The sequence below is a fragment of the Capra hircus genome, chromosome 19 (genome assembly GCF_001704415.2).
Source record: "Capra hircus breed San Clemente chromosome 19, ASM170441v1, whole genome shotgun sequence".
In the NCBI taxonomy this organism is placed as follows: domain Eukaryota; kingdom Metazoa; phylum Chordata; class Mammalia; order Artiodactyla; family Bovidae; genus Capra; species Capra hircus.
This window is the reverse complement of record NC_030826.1, coordinates 5,940,281-5,962,939: the sequence shown is the minus strand read 5'-3', so window position 1 is coordinate 5,962,939 and position 22,659 is coordinate 5,940,281. Positions and strand designations below refer to the sequence as shown.

Sequence of the window (22,659 nt, the reverse complement as noted above, 5' to 3'; positions counted from 1 at the left end):
AAAAATTAATCTCAATGCTGTGTGCAGAGCAAGTTGGCTAATGCTAACCACCAGAGTTATCTTAATGCCTCATTGTCCAGTAAAGCATGGAACTAGAGACGCACAGGCAGCCTTACCCAGTGGCATGTGGGAAAGAGAAAAATCTAGGCATAGATGATGAGACAAAAACTGTCTCACACTATATGCATAGTCAGGGCTGTTTCAAAATGGTTTGAAATCAAAACAGCTCATGATTTTCCCCAAGTAGGAATGGGGAGAGGTTAGTGGATTATTGTCTCAAATCAGCAAAGCATAAGGCCAACGGGCAGGCGTCTTCTGGTCTTGGCACACTTAGAGTCAGTTCTAAAGGCAAAATAACTGCAACAGGAAATCACCCTCTTGAGTGGCAATGACCCAGGTGTGGGGAGGAGCCGGCTCACTGGGATCAGTCGCCACGAGGTGGTGGTATCAATCCTTCACCTGCAACACCCTGGAATGGCATAATGAAATGACTGTGCTCCCTAGAAGACTCCCCTTTTTTAAAAATAAACAATCAAAGGTTTCCCTAACATCACCCACATTCAACAGTGAAAGAAGGCAGTGGGTCCCAGGCTGGGAGAGTGGGAAAGAAGTGGATCTCAGGCAAACACACTTGAGGACAAGGTGATAGAGAGTGTGTGGGCCTCTGAGGATGGAAAAGAGAGAGGGAGGCTGAGTGTCAGCGCTTGTGGCACTTGCAGACATCATTCTATGGACATCACTCCATGGACACAGGGCTCACAAATCTCTCCCTTCGGCTCTGTGGTACTTCAGACAGGCCTTCTCCAAGTCTCTGAGAAAGCCAGGAATTTCACTCTGCAAAGGAAAGAAAACTGTCACTTCTATGTCCTCACAGTGCTCACTCTCTATTCTTCAGGAAATGACAAAGATAACGAAGATGGCTTTTGGAATAATAAATGTGACAATAGGGCCCCCAAGTAGATTTCCACAGAATGTGGCCACAGATGATGACACAAGTTAAGGCACAAGGCACTGGTAAGGCAAGGTGGCCACTGTTGTAAGACCATGTGTATTTTACTTTTGCTAATAAAAAGCTCAGATATTTCTGAGATATCATATTTTGAAAGAAAAAGGAAGATAGGAGGTGGGATTTGCTTGGGCTGGGGGACTCTCCCAAAAAAGTGAGAGAAAGGACTTGCTTTACAGAATTAGAAAATGGTAAGGATGGGGGTGGGCAGGGGGATGAAGCAGGATATGTGATCCTTCAGTTAGCATTGATCATTTCAGTCTTCCCAAATGTTGTTTTATTTAATCCTTCTCTATAGAGTGGGAATTTCTATTTTTTGGAGGGGAGAAACTGATGGCTTGCCTAGATTACAGAGTCAGAAACAAGGTCAGGATTCAAAATATCTTGTGCTTGATTCAAAGCCTATGTGCTTTTTCATTCCCCCAGGGAACTGGTGATCCCTCCAATCGGTAAGTAGGACCTTACAAAGCAGAATGAATGGCAGGCATAATTCCAGGTCCTAGGCAGTTTCTAGTGATCCGGGTCAACTGAGGCTCCCGCTCCTCAACAGAAAAAGAAAACAAGAACAAAGCTGGAAGTTTTCCCAGGCTTGGACATGCCTCACTGCCTCCCAAGTCAGCTTGGCCTAACGCCTCCATAAGCAAATACAGGGCCTGCAGGCACCATTGTTCCTACAAGGAGCAGGCTATTGTCGGGAGGTTCCAGAGAGTGATCCTGATGAACTCTTGATGGGCAAGCAGGGAGGGCTGGCATTCCAGGTAAAGACTCTATGTCTTTTGTCCCAGCTGCTGTCCTGGGTGTTGAAACTCCAGTCCTAACCAGAGTCAGTCAAACAAGCTTTGTGAGGGCCAAGATAGCGCATCTCTCCAGACCGACGGCACCACAGGCCAAGTTAACATCTGCCAAACACACCTCCCCTGCTGCCTCCTGGGATCTTACCTTGGTGAAATTGTTAAGGATCCAGAACGGAATTTGGCCACCTGGGTTATTGAAGTAATACATGAAAACTAGAGAGGGAAAGAAAGCACAATTTACAAGAAGGAAAAATAGAGCCAAACCCCTGGAAATATCCAGGCTTATATTCAGTCCAGAAATTAAGGAGGGAAGTAGCACTGAATTCAAGTGAACTCTTGCCTCTGCTTTCTCTTATGGGAGACTTACATATATGCATTTAGGAAAACAGCCCAGGCACATTCTGCTGCTTTTCATTAAAGGCATGACTAGTGCTATTAACTGATACTTATTATCTATATCTAAATGGGATATATCTCCCATTTAATTATTTCTCTCATTAACTATCTCAATTATAAAAAGTTGATAAAATTGTACACCAGTTTATAAATGATAAAATGTGTAAAGTGACATGTAAAGGTGGCAGATTTAACACATGTCAGAACTAAGTTCAGAATTTACTGCTGCCTCAAGGTCACATCCATTCCAGTCCATTCGATGGCTGCATTGACCCCTCACAGCCTCTTTCCTGAGGCTGGAACTCAAGGCAGACAGGTTCTGAGTCCCTGGGGTTTTGCTGAGGAGGAGCTGCTTCCCCAGAGGTGGTCCCACCAGCTCTCCTGCACACCCCTGTCCAAGTTGTGCATATACAGGACCTTCCTGAAGTGAGTTTCTAAGCCTTCTGGTTCACTTGGATGTTTTGATTTCATCTGGAAAATGCAGTCAGTAAAGAATGGACTGATCAGATTTAAACATCCACCTTGCATTGTAGGTACACTTCTGGGGTGAACTGAGTCTCATTTGATTCTTTTGCACCCACGCTCAGTCGCTGACCTCACAGAAAAAGCATCCTGCATTTGATAGGCCTGCAATCAGTGTGGCCTTCACATGGGTGGCCCAGGCAGGTGCACCAACTTATGCCCGGTATTTACCTTCACTGCTCCAAGTGTCATAGCTCTGGATTGCCAGGCTCTGCTTGTACTGCTTCACCCGGATCATGCCCGACTTCTCTGAAAACCATGGCACAGAGATGCTCTGGGCCAGGATCACGTGGACCTTCCGCCCTTCAAACTTCAGGTCTCGCCGCTGCCGCACATAGACACACTACACCACCAGTCAAGGCACAACATCAAGTCCAGCATCTCATATGAGTCAGAAGCAAAGGGACATAATTCTATTCCTCCACTTGGTGTTTGCTCCCTTATACTGTTACTTCACTTCCTGTCCTACCTACACTGCAAAACCATGGCTCCTCCTACCTGGTGTTCTCATTTGAGAGCATGCATTGAGGGAAGCATCACTACAAACAAAGCTAGTGGAGGTGATGGAATTCCAGTCGAGCTATTTCAAATCCTGAAAGATGATGCTGTGAAAGTGCTGCACTCAATATGCCAGCAAATTTGGAAAACACAGCAGTGGCCACAGGACTGGAAAAGGTCAGTTTTCATCCCAATCCCAAAGAAAGGCAATTGCAAAGAATACTCAAACTACCACACAATTGCACTCATCTCACATGCTAATAAAGTAAGGCTTAAAATTCTCCAAGCCAGGTGTCAGCAGTATGTGAACCGTGAACTTCCAGATGTTCAAGCTGGTTTTTGAAAAGGCAGAGGAACCAGAGATAAAATTGCCAACATCCACTGGATCATGGAAAAAGCAAGAAAGCTCCAGAAAAACATCTATTTCTGCTTTATTGACTATGCCAAAGCCTTTGACTGTGTGGATCACAATAAACTGGAAAATTCTGAAAGAGGTGGGAATACCAGACCATCTGACCTACCTCTTGAGAAACCTGTATGCAGGTCAGGAAGCAACAGTTAGAAGTGGACATGGAACAACAGACTGGTTCCAAATAGGAAAAGGAGTACGTCAAGGCTGTATATTATCACCCTGCTTATTTAACTTCCCTGGTGGCTGAGAGGATAAAGTGTCTGCCTGCAATGCAGGAGACCTGGGTTCGATCCCTGGGTTGGGAAAATCCCCTGGAGAAGGAAATGGCAACCCACTCCAGTATTCTTGCCTGGAGAATCCTATGACAGAGGAGCCTGGCGGGCTACAGTCCACAGGGTCACAAAGAGTTGGACACGACTGAGCATCTTCACTTCACTTCAGAGTACATCATGAGAAATGCTGGGCTGGAAGAAGCACAAGCTGGAATCAAGATTGTCAAGAGAAATATCAATAACCTCAGATATGCAGATGACACCACCCTTATGGCAGAAAGTGAAGAGGAACTAAACAGCCTCTTGATGAAAGTGAAAGAAGAGAGTGGAAAAGTTGATTTAAAGCTCAACATTCAGAAAACGAAGATCATGGCATCTGATCCCATCACTTCATGATAAACAGATGGGGAAACAGTGGAAACTGTGGCTGACTTTATTTTGGGGGGCTCTAAAATCACTGCAGATGGTGATGGCAGCCATGAAATCAAAAGATGCTTACTCCTTGGAAGGAAAGTTATGGCCAACCTAGACAGTGTATTAAAAAGCAGAGACATTACTTTGCCAACAAACGTCCATCTATTCAAGGCAATGGTTTTTCCAGTGGTCATGTATGGATGTGAGATTGGAGTATAATGAAAGCTGAGTGCCGAAGAAGTGATGCTTTTGAACTGTGGTGTTGGAGAAGACTCTTGAGAGTCCCTTGGACTGCAAGGAGACAGTCCATCTTAGAGGAGATCAGTCCTGGGTGTTCACTGGAAGGACTGATGTTGAAGCTGGAAACTTCAGTACTTTGGCCACCTGATGCGAAGAGCTGACTCATTTGGAAAGACCCTGATGCTGAGAGGGATTGGGGGCAAGAGGAGAAGGGGACAACAGAGAATGAGATGGTTGGATGGCATCACCGACTCAATGGACATGGGTTTGGCTGGACTCCGGGAGTTGGTGATGGACAGGGAGGCCTGGTGCTGCAGTCTGTGGGGTCACAAAGAGTCAGACATGACTGAGCGACCGAACTGAGCTGAACTGATTGCAGCCCCAAGTCAGCTGCTCACCACCTGTCTGTGCGCCTCTGTCACCTTAACTCTCTGGGTCCCCACTTCCTCCTCTGTAGCCTGAGGGAGTGTATTGAATACTCTTTATGAAGAGTTTTTTCAGGTCCTCAGTTCTGACACAAAAACATTTCCTAGAAACGTTCTCAGGAAAGTGTGAGCTGCCGCCCACAATTACTGAATGCTACATATAGTCAGGCCCAGAAGTCACACCCTGAGGTCTCTGAAAGCTACACAAGAAGCAACAGCTTTAGCAGCTGCTTGCACAAGAGTAAAAGACAGTGTTGTCCACAAATCCTGGCCATGCCACCATTGGGTGATAGCCACGAGGCACAGAAACACTAAGAAAGCTGATCAATGTTACACCAGGATGGGCTTCCCTGGTAGTGCAGATGATAAAGAATCTGCCTGCAATTGTAGTCCAATCCCTAGAACCAGAAGATCCCCTGGAAAAGAGAATGGTTACTTACTCCACTATTCTTGCTTGGAGAATTCCACAGACAGAAGAGAATGGCAGGCTACAGTTCATGGGGTTGCAAAGAGTTGGACATGACTGAGGGACTAACATTTCACTTTTGCAAAGGATACATCTCTGTTAGACATGGGAAAAGGGTACTTCATTTGCCAATAGACTGCTTCTTCTCCATCGACTTTTATTTCACGGAGTTCTAACAACAACAACAAAAAAATCAAATGACGTTATTCAATCTGGAAGTCTCTTTGGCTTAAATTAACAAAAAGTTTTGATATGACAATCTTGTAGAGGATGATAAACCACTAACTCAGAAGGCACTGACTTCCAGGAAAAGTCATTATCACTGAAAGCTTATTGCCCAGGAATAGTGTTTATGGGACTTAAAAACACATTTGAAATAAATGAATCCAACAAAATTCATTCATTGGAAGCTACACACATTCTAAGGTAGAATGTGATAATAAAAATAGGCTTCCAAAAAATAAAATTTCGAGTTATTAAATCATGGTAACCATTGGACCGCACTGCAATACCAATAGTTCTGCTCTTGTGACTTGACTCCTCACCTTAAATTTATTGACATATTACAAGTATCCTGGGACTGAGCAGTGCAGTTTAGTGTTTACAGTTATGTAATGAAAGTTTTGGAGAGGTTAGTGTTCTTCCTAAGCAGGAAGGAGCTTAACTATGCTAACACTATGCTACTTGACTCGGTCCCATTTTGCTTTATACTACAGAGACAGGAAGCAAATCTGCATAACGTCCACCATGCTATTGTATGCAAATAACATCAGCTCAAGGAGGAGGATAGTAAAGGGATACTATGAAGTGCACAGCCTCTGCCCTCAAGCTGTGTGGGAAGCTTCTAACTAAACATATAGAGGAGTCAAGCTAAGACTACTGAAAGAGCCAAGAGAGCCCCTTGAGGAGGTGCTGACAGCAGAAATGTGTTTTAATTCAGCTTCTGAAAGAAATACAACCTATTAGAAGCAGACTATGGAGTAAAGAACTTATCAGTCCATTACTGCAAGAGGCTGAAAATGCCTGGATATTCAGGTGTATATATACGAGATGACAACAATCTTGCAGTAAGGGCAAAATATCACGTTTAAGCCCAGCACTTCAGATATTTAAGCCAAAATTTTAAATGAAACATAATATAACTAAACTTATTGCATATATAACATAATATAACTAAACCTATTGCATTCTACTGGCTAGAGTAAATAGGAATAGATTCTACTTTCTAATAGTTTTTTTAGATCAGGTGTGACTCACCTTGGACATACTGGTCCCACTGTTTTCTATAGCCTAAGTCCATATAGACATCTGCAAGTAGATCTGGTGGAGATCTCACAATACCAGAGACCTTATACTCATGAAGTCCAGTCTGCTATAAAATGAGAGCAGACAGAAATAGCCTATTGATTCTCACATTGCCATTACACAGCACATTAAAAATTGTTGTTCTTGCAACGTCATTCCTGAGCACCTCCTCTGTAGACTTGGTGATGCAATGCTGAAAAAGCATGTGAGGATTCTGCTCTCATCACCTTTGCCACTGGTGGTAACAGCTACCCGGGTAATGTAAATAGGATAAAAGAGAGCTATGTGATAAGTGGTGTCTAGTTTTGGTGGGCTGGTGGTTCATCTTATACTGTCTGGTGTCCGGGAAATGTCTCTATGTTGGACTAATCAGAAGAATTTTTCTAAATAGTAGAAGGAACCAGCTATGGGAAGATTAGGAAAGCGCATTCCTGGTTAGGAAAGGGCCCTCAGGTTGATTGATTGTCTTGCTCAAAGAACAAAAAGTCACGGGGTCCCGAGAATTGTGATAGGAGACAGTCAGAGAAGCAGTGGGGGCTGGGTCCAAAGGGCTTTGTGAACCAGGTAAAGGGGTAAGAGATATTATTCAAATTGCTATGGAAAACAAAGAATTAATTAAAACAAGGAAATAATTTTTTAAAACATGGTTCTTGCTGCCTTAAAATAGATCATAAGGGGGCAAAAAGATGGATTAGAAGACCAGGGCAATGATCCAGAGAAGAGATATTGGTGATTGGAAAAAGGTAGCAGAAATGATGGGGAGAAGTTAGTGATTTAGGGATACATTTTGAAGTAATGTCAACAGGAATTGCTGACAGACTGGCTGTGGGGACAGAAAGAGCAAGAATTTTAAAAAAATCTTATAACATTTGCTTAAACGACCAGGTAGACAGGAGATCCCTTTTCTGAGATAGCTACAACTTGCGGAGGTGGTGATCTGATGGCTGTGGGGTAACCAAGACCTTTACTGTGAGAATGTTGAGCTTGAAATGCTTACTAAATATCCATGTGGGGGTATCATATAGGCAGCTAGCATCCAGGCTTCAAACTACTTTAGATAACCACAGAGAATAATGAAATTCAAAATATTGTTGTACCAATTCCAACACAGAATTTTTAACCAACTGCTTCCTTTTTTCTATAAGCAACTCGTTTGTAGAAAAGAATGAAAGGGGGGAAGAAATACCAACTTCAAACCATACTAGTCCCTTTTAATCAGAAAAGGGCCATTTCTAGATTCCTAAGTACAAAAGATATTCCTTGTTTTCATGTTAAGCCATGTTCTGTGAGGATGTGGGCTGGAGTGGATACACTCCAGTCTCTGTACAATGGCAGCTAAGAATCCCTGAACTTCTTTGACTAAAGACTATATTGTTAAGGTTAAACTAATGACTTAATTTGGAGAAGGCAATGGCAACCCACTCCAGTACTCCTGTCTGGAAAATTCCCTGGGCGGAGGAGCCCATGGTGGGCTGCAGTTCATGGGGTCGCAAAGAGTCGGACACGACTGAGCAATCTCACTTTCACTTTCATTCATTGGAGAAGGAAATGGCAACCCACTCCAGTGTTCTTGCCTGGAGAATCCCAGGGACGGGGAGCCTGGTGGGCTGCCGTCTATGGGGTCGCACAGAGTCAGACACGACTGAAGTGACTTAGCAGCAGCAGCAGCAATGATTTAATTAATTTCAGTGCAAAAGCTAATAAACTAAACAAACAAAGTGAACCTTTTAGATGGACTCATACTTCCAGTTGCTAATGCAATGTTACTGGCTAATCAAACATGAATGAACCCATGTTCTCAAACACTGTCCCAGGGACTTATGTGAAGTCAAGGGGTAAACATGGAAATCTCTCTAGAGATTCTGAGGCTTCAAGGGTCCCCTGACGCAGGTGGCATAACAATAATTCCCAGTTTAGGAATCTCAGACGTATGTGAAAGTACCTGGCAGAAAATGGAAAGTAAACCTGAAACTGAATTCATAAGGAAGTGTCAGCTTTAAAAGTAAATGGCTTTATACCAAGTATTTCCAACCAGCAAATGACAATCTGGTAGGTCTGACCCCCTTACATGCTGTGCCATGGATGTCCCAAAGAAGGGCAGTTCAGTTCAGTTCAGTTGCTCAGTAGTGTCCGACTTTTTGCGACCCCGTGAATCACAGAATGCCAGGCCTCCCTGTCCATCACCAACTCTGGAGTTCACTCAAACTCATGTCCATTGAGTCGATGATGCCATCCAGCCATCTCACCCTCCGGGGTCCACTTCTCCTGCTCCCAATCCCTCCCAGCATCAGAGTCTTTTCCAATGAGTCAACTCTTCACATGAGGTGGCCAAAGTACTGGAGTTTCAGCTTTAACATCAGTCCTTACAAAGAATACCCAGGACTGATCTCCTTTAGAATGGACTGGTTGGATCTCCTTGCAGTCCAAGGGACTCTCAAGAGTCTTCTCCAACATCACAGTTCAAAAGCATCAGTTCTTCGGCACTCAGCTTTCTTCACAGTCCAGCTCTCACATGACCACTGGAGAAACCATAGCCTTGACTAGAAGACCTTTGTTGGCAGTAAGGGCAGGTCAAGGTAAAAATATCTCCTTCTCCTCCTCCCTCTCCCCTCCCTCTCAAGGATGGGAAGACAGTGAGAGTTTATAGACAACACACATCTACACTCACACACACTTTAATCAGCTTTGAGAGAGAGACAATTAGCTGCTCTTCAGGAATAGTGTGGCCCCATTTTCTACACACAGTGAGCAAAGGGGATAATTATGTATAGAGATTATGATCTTCCCAACTGCACATGAGTTAGCTTTGATTATTTGAGTGAATTAAGGCAAACTGATTCCTCTAGGAGTGTTTCCCTTTCCTCCTAAATGTGTTGATAATTTTAGCTCTTAGTGACTTCAGTCCTGTAATATCACAGAAAAGGAAACAGAAAGCCCTCTAATAAGAGAAAAATAAAATGTTGTGATTTATGTCAATACCCAAGAATGAACTATTATGACAACTTCCTTTAAACATTCCCTTCATGGTAGGACTGAAAAATGCCAGAACACTGAAGAAACCAAATGCTTAATGACTCCTTTCCTAGTCTATCAGCAAAATGTTTTTATCAGGCACTTAGCAGCCTCACTCAAATTTGAATCAATGCACTTTTTTAAACCATCATTTCTTTTAAAAAAGAAATTCAGCAGACACAATAATATTTTCATTCTGTCATTGAAAAAATAAAGTGAATTTTTATAATTATAAAATAATTCATAATCATTAAGAAAAATTATAAAATGCCCAAAATAACAAAGTTGAAATGGCATGCAACTCTATAGTTCACAAACACCTAATTGCAATATTTGACATATTTCTCCTTTTTTTCAAAATATTTTATTGAAACAGTTGATTTACAGTGTTGTGTTAATATCTGCTGTACAACAAAGTGACTCAGTTATAATATATACATATATTCTTTTCCATTGTGATTTACCACAAGATATTGAATATAGTTCCCTGAGCTTTACAGTAGAACTTTGTTGTTTATCCATCATGTATACAATAGACTGCATCTGCTAATCCAAAAATCCCAATCCTTCACTCCCTAATCCTTCCTCTCCCTCTTGGCAACCACAAGTCTGTTCTACATTTATTTTAGTCATTTTTTGTTCATAAATATGTTCATTTGTTTTATACTATGGATTTAACATATAAGTGATATCATATGGCATTTGTCTTTCTCTTTCTGACATTTTCACTTAGTAGGGTAATTTCTAGGTCCATTCAAATTGCTGAAAATGGCGTTATTTCATTGCCAGCAACAGTGTAAGAGGTTCCTTCTTATCCACACCCTCTTGATCAGTCATTATTTGTAGATTTTTAATGATAGACTTTCTGACTAGTGTGAGGTGGGACCTTGTTTGGATTCGCATTTCTCTAATAATTAGTATCATTGGAGGGACTGATGCTGAGGCCGAAACTCCAATACTTTGGCCACTTCATGAGAAGAGTTGACTCATTGGAAAAGACCCTGTTGCTAGGAGGGGTTAGGGGCAGGAGAAGAAGCGGACGACAGAGGATGAGATGGCTGGATGGCATCACTGACTCGAGGCACATGAATTTGGGTGAACTCCGGGAGTTGGTGATGGACAGGGAGGCCTGGCATGCTGCGATTCGTGGGGTTACAAAGAGTCGGACACGACTGAGCAACTGAACTGAACTGAACTGAATAATTAGTGATGATGACCATCTTTTCAAATGCCTGTTGGCCATCTGTGTATCTTCTTTGAAGAGGGTCTTCTGCTCATTTTTCCATTGGGTTGTATTTTCTTGTTATTGAATTGTAGGAGATGTTAAGCCTTGTTAGTCATATCATTTACAAATATTTTCTCACAGTCCATAGGCTGTCTTTTTGTTTTGTATATGGTTTCCTTTGCTGTGCAAAACTCATGTCTAATTAGGTCCCATTTGTTTATTTTTACTGATATTTCCATTGCTTTGGGAAACTGACCTAAGAACACAATGGTATGGCATGTCAGAAATTTTTTGCCTCTTCTAGGAGTCATATGGTATCTTATCTCATATTTAAATTTTTAAGCTATTTTATTTTTTTTGTATGGTGCGAGGGTATGTACCTACTTCATTGATTCACATATGGCTGTCCAACTTTCCCAGCACCACTTGTTCTTTACCAGTTGCTTCACTTATCAAAGATTAATTGTCCATAAATATGTTGGTGCATTGCTGGACTCTCTATTCTGTGCCATTGATTCATATGTCTGTTTTTGTGCCAATACCATATGGATTTGACTACTGTGGCTTTGAATGCTTCCTGCTTTGCTCTTTGTCCTCAAGATTGTTTTGGCAATTCTGGGTCTTTTATGGTAACATATGAATTTAAGGATTATTTTCTATAGTTCTGTGAAAAATGTCATGAATATGTTGATGGGTATTGTATTAAATCTTTATATTGCTTTGGATAGTATGGCCATTTTAACAATATTAATTCTTACAATCCAAGAGCATGGGATACTTTTCTATTTCTTGGAATTGTCTTTAATTTTCTTTATTAATGTGTTACAGTTCACAGTGTATGCCTTTCATCTCCTTGGTCAGGTTTTACCTCCTAGAGACTTTGCTTTTTTGCTGCGATTTTTGCATTCTCTTTCTGATAGTTCAAGTTAGCATAAAGAAATGTAACAGATGTATGTATGTTAATCTTGTATTCTGCTACCTTGCTGAATTCATTTATCAGTTCTAACAGTTTGTGAAGTGAGTCTTTATGGTTTTCTACATGCAGTATCATATCATATCATATCATTATATACGAACATATATCAAATATAATGACAATTTTACCTCCTCCCTATCATTTTGAATAGGTTTTATTTCTTTTTATTGTCTGGTTTGTATGTCTAAGACTTCCGATACTATGTTGAAGAGAAATGGTGAGAGTGGTTATCCTTGTGTTGTTCCAGATTTTAATGGAAAGACTTCCAACTTCTCACCCTTGGTTATTATATTGGCTGTGAGTTTGTCATAAATAACTTATTATGCTGAGATATGTTCCCTCTATACTGACTTTCACAAGAGTTTTACATAAATGGATATGAAATTTTACCAAATTATTTTCTTGCATCTATTGAGATGATCTTGTGGGTTTTGTCACTTTTGCTGATGTGATGTACCATACTGATTGATTTGCATGTTGAAACATCACAGTGGCCTGAGATGATTTCAACTTGGTTGTGGTGTATGACTTTTTTATTGCTGTTGTAATTGATTTATTAATATTTTGTTGAGAATTTTTGTGTCTATATTTACCAAAAATATTGGCCTGTAATTTTCTTTTCCTGTAATATCTTTCTCTGGTTTTGGTATCAGAGTGATGGCTTAATAGAATGTTTTGGGGCATGTTCATTCCTCTTCAAACTTTTGGAACCGTTTGAGGAGATTGGTATAAGTTCTTCTCTGTGTGTTTGGTACAATTTAACTGTGAAGCCATCTTGTTCTGGACTTTTGTTTGTAGGGATTTTTTAAATTATAAATCCTATTTCATTTTTAGTGATTGGTCTGCTCATGCAATCTATTTCTTCTTGATTCAATTTTGGCGGGGTGTATGTTTCTAGAAAGTTGTCTCTTTTTTCTAGCTTGTCAAATTTGCTTCTATGTAATGGCTCATAGTGTGTATATATATATATGTATATATATATACATATATATATATATATAAAATGGTTGTTATTGTTGTTGTTCAATTGCTCAGTCATGTCTGCACGCAACTCCATGGACTGCAGCACATCAGGCTTCCCTATCCTTCACCATCTCCCAGAACTTGCTTAAACTCGTGCCCATTGATTCGGTGATACCATTCAACTATCTCATCCTCTATCATATCCTTCTCCCCCTGTCTTCAACCTTTCCCATTATTAGGGTCTTTTCCAGTGAGTCAGCTTTTTGTATCAGGTAGCCAAAGTATTAGAGTTTCAGTTTCAGCATCAGTCCTTCCAGTGAGTTTTCAGGGTTGATTACCTTTAGGATTGACTGGTTTGATCTCCTGCTGTCCAAGGGATTCTCAAGGGTCTTCTCCAGCACCACAGTTCGAAGGGATCAATTCTTTGGTGCTCAGCCATTTTTACTGTCCAGCTTTCCCATCTGTACATGACTACTGGAAAAACCATAGCTTTGACTAGATGGACCTTTGTTGACAAAGCAATGTCTCTGATTTTCAATATGATGTCTAGGTTTGTCATTGCTTTTTCTTCCAAGGAGAAAGTGTCTTTTAATTTCATGGCTACAGTCACTGTCCGCAGTGATTTTGGAGCACAAGAAATCCAAATTTCTATGGTATTGATGGCTGTTTCTAGCGATCTATGTTATTAATTGTTATCTCTCCTCTTTCAGTTCTTATTTTGTTTTTGATCTTGTTTTCCATCTTATCTTCTTGGTGGGTATGGCCAGAGGTTTGTCATTTTTTTTACCCTTTCAAAGCACCAGGTCCTGGTTATATTGATTTTTCCTGTTTCATAATCTCTATTTTATTGTTTCCTTTCTGATATTTATTATCTCCTTCCTTCTGCTGCCTTTAAGTTTTGTTTGTTCTTTTGCTTTTCTCATTCTTCTAGGTTAATGCTAGATTGTTTAACTGAGATTTCTTATTTCTTAAAGAAGACATGTATCACTATAAACTTCCTTCTAAGAACTGGTTTTCCTGAATCCCATAGATTTTATATCACTGGGTTTTCATTATTCATTTGTCTCAAGGTATTTTTAGTTTATTCTTTCATTTCATCATAGCAAATTTAAGATGCTTGAAATAATTTCTATACTCTTAAATTTGTTGAGGCTTGTCTTGTGACCTAGTATGTCATCAATCATAGAGAATTTTTCAAGTGCACTTGAAAAATAATGTGTCTTTTGCTTTTGGGGAAAGTAGACATATTTCTTTTAAGTAAATAGGTAGTTCTGCATGTTGCAAAATGGAAGTAATATAATATAAACAGGTTACACTGTTTTAAAGAATATTACTTTGAAGCTTGGAGAGATAACACCTAATTTATTTATTAGCATGAATTATTTCTGTTTCCATACACTTCTACAGATGTGAAATATTTTTGAAACAACTATTCTATATAAACATGGACAATAATGACAATTTTTCCTTCAGAAAGCAGGAAGTTTTAGTAAAGATATATTTTTAGGGTAAATGATACTAACATTTTGCCTGTTTATAGTTTTTATAAACATTTACAAATGTTTAAGGAAATTTTTTTCCATTTTTATATTCTCACCAGTAGCACAAGAGCATCTTATCAGTATTGGGTACCACTGTTTCTACAAAAACATTTAATAGGAAAAGAGCATAAACCTTAGTTTTATTTGGTCAATGTTTTTAGTATTGATGTGTAAGTCTTTTGCAAAGTATTGATATGCAAGCTCTGCAAAACCTGTTGAAAATACTTCATATTAACATTTGAAACCTCATATTAACATTTCAGTGACTCCAAACAAGCTTACTCAAGGGGTTCTTGGCTTTTCCTAAGGCTCCTCCAAAAGACCAGTTCTAAGAATGGTTCAACTTCTTTATCTAAAGAAAACACATTGCATGATTTTCTAATACTCTATTTATTGGGTAATTAATTCCCTACACTTCAAATAGTTAATGAATTATTCAATAGTAGAGAATCAGTATGAAGTGTATAACACAATTAGCAGAAGAAACAATATTTGTTAGAGTATATACTATCTTTCTTGGAAAAGACTCTGATGCTGGGAGGGATTGGGGGCAGGAGGAGAAGGGGAAGACAGAGGATGAGATGACTGGATGGCATCACTGACTCAATGGACATGAGTTTGAGTGAACTCCAGGAGTTGGTGATGGACAGGGCAGCCTGGCGTGCTGCAGTTCATGGGGCTGCAAAGAGTCGGACACAAGTGAGTGGCTATACTGAACTGATACTATCTTTCTTGCTAGAGAATCCCTATGGCCATGTGCATAGTTAATAACTATCCTGGTCTCCTATGCCGGTGAAGGCAAAAATGAGAGTCATTCAGTAGTGTTCGACTCTTTGCGACCCCAGAAACTATATAGTCCATGGAATTCTCTAGGCCAAAATCCTGGAGTGGGTAGCTGTTCCCTTCTCCAGAGGATCTTTCCAATCCAGGGATCAAACCCAGGTCTCCTGCATTGCAGATGGATTCTTCACCAGCTGAGCCACCAGGGAAGCCCATATGACACCTCCTTCCTGTTTTGAATACACGCAGGATCTTAACAACTACAGCAGCTATTCTGTGGCTAAGAGACAGCAAAGAGGATGTGGACTAAAAAGATTCAGCATTTTCCTAGCCATATTGATCAGTTGATCCAATGCCAGCAACTGGTGACCTCTAGCTACTTATTAGGTGAGAAAAATAAACCTCATTTTATAAAGTCATTGTTGATCCAGTTTTATTTTACTTGTAATTAAAAAGCAATCCTAATTATTTTGAGTAGTCCTTACTGACAATGAATTTTACTTCAGTTCTGTGATCCTGGAAAAGAGTAGAGGTATGAAATAGTCACTCTCTTTGTGTTCCAGAAAACAGCTCACCACAAAAAAAGCCACCTTTCTCCCCATGATTTAGATGAGACACACACACACACATCTTATTCACCTATCACAAGGCCAGACACAGCACCTCTAAATTTCCTTTCATTGTCCCATAAATGATCACCAAAACAGTTTACTCCAATGATCAATCACAACAAAATGCTTGATAACCAAACTGGTTAAACATATTTCCTTCCTTCAGGTCCCTAAACTTGATTGAGCCTCAGCCTGAGCAGCGTCTAGATGCTTCTAAAAATAAACTGGTTTCAGGCAACAAAAATCTCTTTTCTATTCTCCACTCAGGCCACCTTCATATCACTTCCCCACACATGACTTCAGTTTTGTTGACTCTTGTCTGTAAAAAATACCTTTCTGCCTCACTCCTGAGACACCTACAGATTTTATGGTTAAAGTATTCTGCCTGAATGGACATGAGTTTGAGCAAGTTCCAGGAGATGGTGAAGGACAGGGAAGCCTGGCATGCTACAGTCCATGGGGTCACAAAGAGTCAGACATGACTGAGCAACTGAACGGCAACAATAATTCTACTTACTATAATAACCCCCTCAACCCTTGGTAATAATCCTTTGAATGAAAGTCTTTCTTTATTAAGTCCAGGTTTGTCATTTATTTGATATTATACTAAATTATATATAAATACTCTAAATATCAACATACTTAGTGAAACACTACTGACAATTGTACAGTTACTTGTCCTAAAGCAGAATAAATTCTATAAGAGCCAATGCATTTACATATGACAAATATCCAAATATCCTAGCGTTTGCATACTACATTTGCAATTCCCACATGGCAGTAATTCCTACAGAGGAGTAACCCCTACTGCCCCTATACCCTGCCACTTGACCTGGAGAAAGTCATCTCTCATTTGCTTCAATTTTGGTATTTATCTGCATTTATGTCACTAATTATAAGACAGCCCTGATGAATCACATCTTTCTAATCCTGTCAAGACACACCAAGTGTGCACTGAATTTTCTTTGCCTTTAATAAAAGAGTCATTTCCATTCCTGAGGTCCCAGGAAGTCTCCTCAATCCACTACTTTGGAAGATTTCCAACACTAGCCCTCTGAGGCAAGAGTAACAGATTCAAAATGTATGAAAAGCAAACATTTTTTCATCAGGGAGAATCACTCCTAATTGCAGGTGTCAAAGCTGTAGCTGCAACTGGGAAGTGTATACCATGACCATAAGAAGAGAGACAGGTGACTAAATCTGATTCAGTATTTGATATCTCTTCAAAAACACACAGCAAGTTTAACACTGAAGGACTGTAGAGAGCTGGCTAATATAACACTAATAGCAAATGCTTATTGAGTACTTACTAAATACCAGGGACTGGGCTGAGTGCTTTACAGGGGTTACCCTACTTAATCTGCACAATGAAAACATGAGATGTGGACCATTAGTAAACCCATTTAAAGACAACAAAATTGAGGTTTAAGGAAGTTCTGAGAAATTCCTAGAAAAGTTAACTCTGTAGATACAGGAAGCAGCTTGCTGAGACTGGGAATGGGAACAAAAAGAGATTACAAATGAGCAAGACATTTATTTGGAGGTCACACAAATGTTCAAAAATTAGACTGTGGTGAATGTTGCATAACTCCATAAATTTACTAAAAACATTGAATCACAGACTTTAATGTATTTTATGGTAGTTAATAAATCTTCAAAGCTTTTAACTATATATATATATGTTATGAAAATTACCCAAGTCATAACACACTTGACTTGAAGGTCATTAGTTACAACAGAACTTGGACCTGAAGCCAGTGATGTGACAGTAGAGTTCAAAGTTTATTATCCTGCCTCCAAAAGTCACTGACTTCTACCAAAATATTATTAGATAAATATTAGGTTGGGACAAAAATAATTGCTGTTTTGCATTGTTGAAAATTTCCCTTTGATATTGGAATACATTCTTATATAAATGTGGTTATATTATACATCATTTTAATGTACATTTCTCGCTTTATGTTGTTTGATAATGACTTATTACTTGCTGTTTATTTTATATTTATTTTAGACAAGCAAAATGATGTTAGACCAAAAAACAAATTAAAGTGATTTTCTTATTCAAGTTCAAAATGGGTCATAAAGCATTGGAGACAACTCACAACATTAACAAAGAATTTGGCCTAGGAACTACTAATGAATGTACAGTGCAGTGGTGTTTCAAGAAGTTTTGAAAAGGAGACAAGAGCCTTGAAGATGAGGAGTGCAATGACTGGCCATCAGAAGTTGACAGTGACCAATTGGGAGAATCAATGAAGCTGATCCTCCTACAACTGCACAAGAGGTTGCCCAAGAACTCAGTGTTGACTGCTTATGATCAGTCAGCATTTGACACAAATTGGAAGGTGAGAAAGCTTGGTGCTTCAGGAGCTAATCATGGAAAAATTGTCATTTTAGAGTTATTTTCTCTAATTCTATGCAGCAACAATGAACCATTTCTCAATCAGATTGTGACATACAATGAAAAGTGGGCTTTATAGGGCAACCAGTGACAACTAGCTCAGTGGCTGAAATGAGAACAAGCTCCAAAGCATTTTCCAAAGCCAAACTTGCATGAAAAAAAAGGTCATGGTCATTGTTTGGAGGTCTGCTGCTGATCTGATTCACTGTAGCTTTCTGAATTCTGGGAAAAACACTGCAGCTGAGAAGTATGCTCAGGAGATAGATGAGATGCACCAAAAACTTCAATGCCTGCAGCTGGCATTGGTCTACAGAAAGGGTCTAATTCTTCTCCATGACAACTCCTGACTGTATGTTACACAACCAATGCTTCAAAAGTTGAATGAAGTCGTCTATGAAGTTTTGCCTCATCTGCCATATTCATCTGACCTCTTGCCAACCAACTACCACTTCTTCAAGCATCTCAACAACTTTTTGCAGGGAAAATGCTTTCACAACCAGCAAGGGGCAGAAAATGCTTTCTAGAGTTCTCTAAAACCTGAAGCTTGGATTTTTATGCTATAGGAATAAACAAACTTATTTTTTGTTGGCAAAAATGTGTTGATTGTAATGATTCTTATTTTGATTAATAAAGCTGTGTTTGAACCTAGTTATAAAGATTTAAAATACATGATCTGAAACCACAATTATGTTTGTGCCAACCTAATAATAATCCATTGAAATACAGAAAGTTATAGCAAGAGTAATTTATATTAAAAAACAAAAACCTGTCACGGTTTTCCAAGGCCCAATGATAATAAAAGCTTTGGTTGATTAATAGCCACCTGGTGTGATCTTCATGCAAGGATGGGGTTAAAGACAGGATGGCAGCACAAAGATATATTTTTTTAATTAATTTATTTTTTATTGAAGAATAATGCTTTACAGAATTTTGCTGTTTTCTGTCAAATCTCAACATGAATCAGCCATAGCTATACATATATCCCCTCCTTTTTGAAACTTCTTTCCATCTCCCTCCCCACCCCACCCCTCTAGGTTGATACAGAGCCCCTGTTTGAGTTTCCTGAGCCATACAGCAAATTCCCATTGGCTGTCTAGATTACACATGGTAATGTAAGTTTCCATGTTACTCTCTCCATACATCTCATCCCCTCTCTCCCCAGGTCCATAAGTCTGTTCTCTATGTCTGTTTCTCCATTGTTGCCCTGTAAATAAATTTTTCAGAACCATTTTTCTAGATTCTGTATATATGTGTTAGAATATGGTATTTATCTTTTGTTTTCTGACTCACTTCACTCTGTATAACAGGTTTTAGGTTCATCCACATCATTAGAACTGATTCAGATGTGTTCCTTTTTATGGCTGAGTAGTATTCCATTGTGTATATGTACCACAACTTCTTTATCCATTCATCTGTTGATGGGCATCTAGGTCGCTTCCATGTTCTAGCTATTGTAAATAGTGCTGCAATGAACAATGGGATACATGTGCCTCTTTCAGTTTTGGTTTCCTCAGGGTATATGCCTAAGAGTGGGATTGCTGGGTCATATGGTGGTTTTAATCCCAGTTTTTTAAGGAATCTCCATACCATCTTCCATAGTGGCTGTATCAATTTACATTCCCACCAACAGTGAAAGAGCATTCCCTTTTCTCCACACCCTTTCCAGCATTTATTATTTGTAGACATTTTGATGAGGGCCATTCTGACCGGTATGAGGTGATATCTCATTGTAGTTTTGATTTGTATTTCTCTAATAATGAGTGATGCTGAGCATCTTTTCATGTGTTTGTTATCCATCTGTATGTCTTCTTTGGATAAATGTCTGTTTAGGTCTTTTTCCCACTTTGGATTGTTTGTTTTTCAGGCATTGAGTTGTATGAGCTCCTTGTATATTTTGGAAATTAATCTTTTGTCAGTTGTTTCATTTACCGTTATTTTCTCCCATCCTGAGGGCTGTCTTTTCACCTTGCTTATAGTTTCCTTTGCTGTGCAAAAGCTTTTAAGCTTAATCAAGTCCCACTTGTTTACTTTTGTTCTTATTTCCATTACTGTAGGAAGTAGGTCATAGAGGATCTTGCTTTCATTTATGTCATTGAGTGTTCAGCCTGTTTTCCTCTAAGAGTTTATAGTCCTATCTTACATTTAGGTCTTTAATCCATTTTGAGTTTATCTTTGTATATGGTGTTAGGAAGTGTTCTAATTTCATTCTTTTACATGTAGCTGTCCAGTTTTCCCAATATCATTTATTGAAGAGGCTGTCTTTGCCCCATTGTATATTCTTGCCTCCTTTGCCAAGAATAAGGTACCCATAGGTGCATGGGTTTATTTCCGGTCTTCTATCTAGTTCCATTGGTCTATATTTCTGTTTTTGTGCCAGTACCATACTATCTTGATGACTGTACATTCGCAGGATAATCTGAAGTCAGGAAAGTTGATTCCTCCAGCTCCATTCTTCTTTCTCAAGACTGCTTTGGCTATTCAGGATCTTTTGTGTTTCCATAAGAATTGTGAAATTTTTTGTTCTAGTTCTGTGAAAGATGCCCTTGGTAATTTGATAGACATCACATTAAATCTGTAGATTGCATTGGATAGTATTGCCATTTTCACAATATTGATTCTTCCTACCAAGTAACATGGAATATCGCTCCATCTGTTTATTTCATCTTTGATTTCTTTAATTAGTGTCTTATAGTTTTCTGTGTATAGTTCTTTTGTCTCCTTAGGTAAGTGTATTCCTAGATATTTAATTCTTTTTGTTGCAATGGTGAATGGGATTGATTCCTTAATTTCTGTTTCTGATATTTCATTGTTAGTATATAGAAATGCAAGTGATTTCTGTGTACTGATTTTGGATCCTGCCACTTTGTGAAATTCATTGATTAGCTCTAGTAATTTTCTGATACTCGGTTTTCTATGCACAATGTCATGTCTTCTGTAAACAGTGAGACCTTTGCTTCTTCTTTTCCAGTCTAGGTTCCTTTTACTTCTTTTTCTCCTCTGATTGCTGTAGCTAGGACTTCCAGAACTATGTTGAATAATAGTGGTGAAAGTGGACACCCTTGTTTTGTTCCTAATCTTAGGGGGAATGCTTTCTGTTTTTCATCAATGAGAATAATGTTTGCCTTAGGGTCTTTACTAAGTTGAGGTAGTTTCCTTCCATGCCCATTTTTTGAAGAGTTTTAATCATAAATGGGTGCTGAATTTTGTCAAAGGCTTTTTCTGCATCTATTGAGATGATCATATGGTTTTTATCTTTCAATTTGTTAACATGGTGTATCACATTGATTGATTTGCATATATTGAAGAATCCTTGCATTTTTGGAATAAACCCAACTTGATCATGCTGTATGAACTTTTTGATGTATTGCTGAATTCTGCTAAAATTTTGTAGAGGATTTTTGCATCTATGTTCATCAGTGATATTGGCTTGTAGTTCTCTTTTTCTGTGTTGTCTTTGTCTGGTTTTGGTATCAGGGTGATGGAGGCCTTGTAGAATGAATTTGGAAGCATTCTTTCCTCTGCAATTTTGTGAAAGAGTTTTAGAAGGATAGGCACTAGCTCTTCTCTAAATGTTTGATAGAATTCTCTTTTGAAACCATCTGGTCCTGGGCTTTTGTTTTGGGGGAGATTTTTGATCACATCTTCAATGTCAGTGCTTGTAATTGGGCTGCTCATAATTTCTATTTCTTTCTGGTTCAGTCTTGGAAGATTGAATTTTTCTAAGAATTTGTCCATTTCTTCCAGGTTATCTATTTTATTGCCATATAGTTGTTCATAACAGTCTCTTATAATCCTTTGTATTTTACACTATCTGCTGAACCTCTCCTTTTTCATTTCTAATTTTGTTGATTTGATTCTTCTCTTTTTTTCTTGATGAGTCTGGCTAAGGGTTTGTCAATTTTGTTTATCTTTTCAAAGAACCGGTGTTTATTTTATTAATCTTTACTGTTGTTTCTTTAATTTCTTTTTCATTTATTTCTGCTTGGATTTTTATGATTTCTTTCCCTCTACTAATTTTTTTTCCTTCTTTTTCCAGTTGCTTTAGGTGTAATGTTAGGTTGTCTATTTGATGTTTTTCTTGTTTCTTGAGGTAGGATTGTATTGCTATAAACTTCCCTCTTAGGACTGCTTTTACTGCATCCCATAGATTTTGAGTTGTGTTTTCATTGTCACTTGTTACTAGAAATGTTTTAATTTCCATTTTCATTTCTTCAGTAACTTGTTGGTTATTCAGAAACATGTTGTTTAATCTCCATGTGTTTGTATTTATTACAGTTTTTTTCCTCTAGTTGATATCCAGTCTCATAACATTGTGGTTGGAGAAGATGCTTGATATGATTTTAATTTTCTTAAATTTACTGAGGTTTGATATGTGACCCAAGATGTGGTCTATCCTGGAG

General features: G+C 39.0%; 1 protein-coding gene across 1 annotated transcript in view; it reads right to left on the bottom strand.

The window, feature by feature from the left end:
• Nucleotides 757–22,659, bottom strand: part of LOC102182253 (phosphatidylcholine transfer protein-like) — a 33,100-nt gene continuing 11,197 nt past the window's right edge. Inside the window, exons 2-6 of the mRNA XM_018063984.1 lie at nucleotides 6,703–6,814; nucleotides 5,538–5,617; nucleotides 2,890–3,061; nucleotides 1,946–2,013; nucleotides 757–834 (exon numbers count right to left, since the gene is read on the bottom strand). Coding sequence (XP_017919473.1) covers nucleotides 757–834; nucleotides 1,946–2,013; nucleotides 2,890–3,061; nucleotides 5,538–5,617; nucleotides 6,703–6,814 — 510 coding nt within the window. The remainder of the gene's footprint in view (nucleotides 835–1,945; nucleotides 2,014–2,889; nucleotides 3,062–5,537; nucleotides 5,618–6,702; nucleotides 6,815–22,659) is intronic.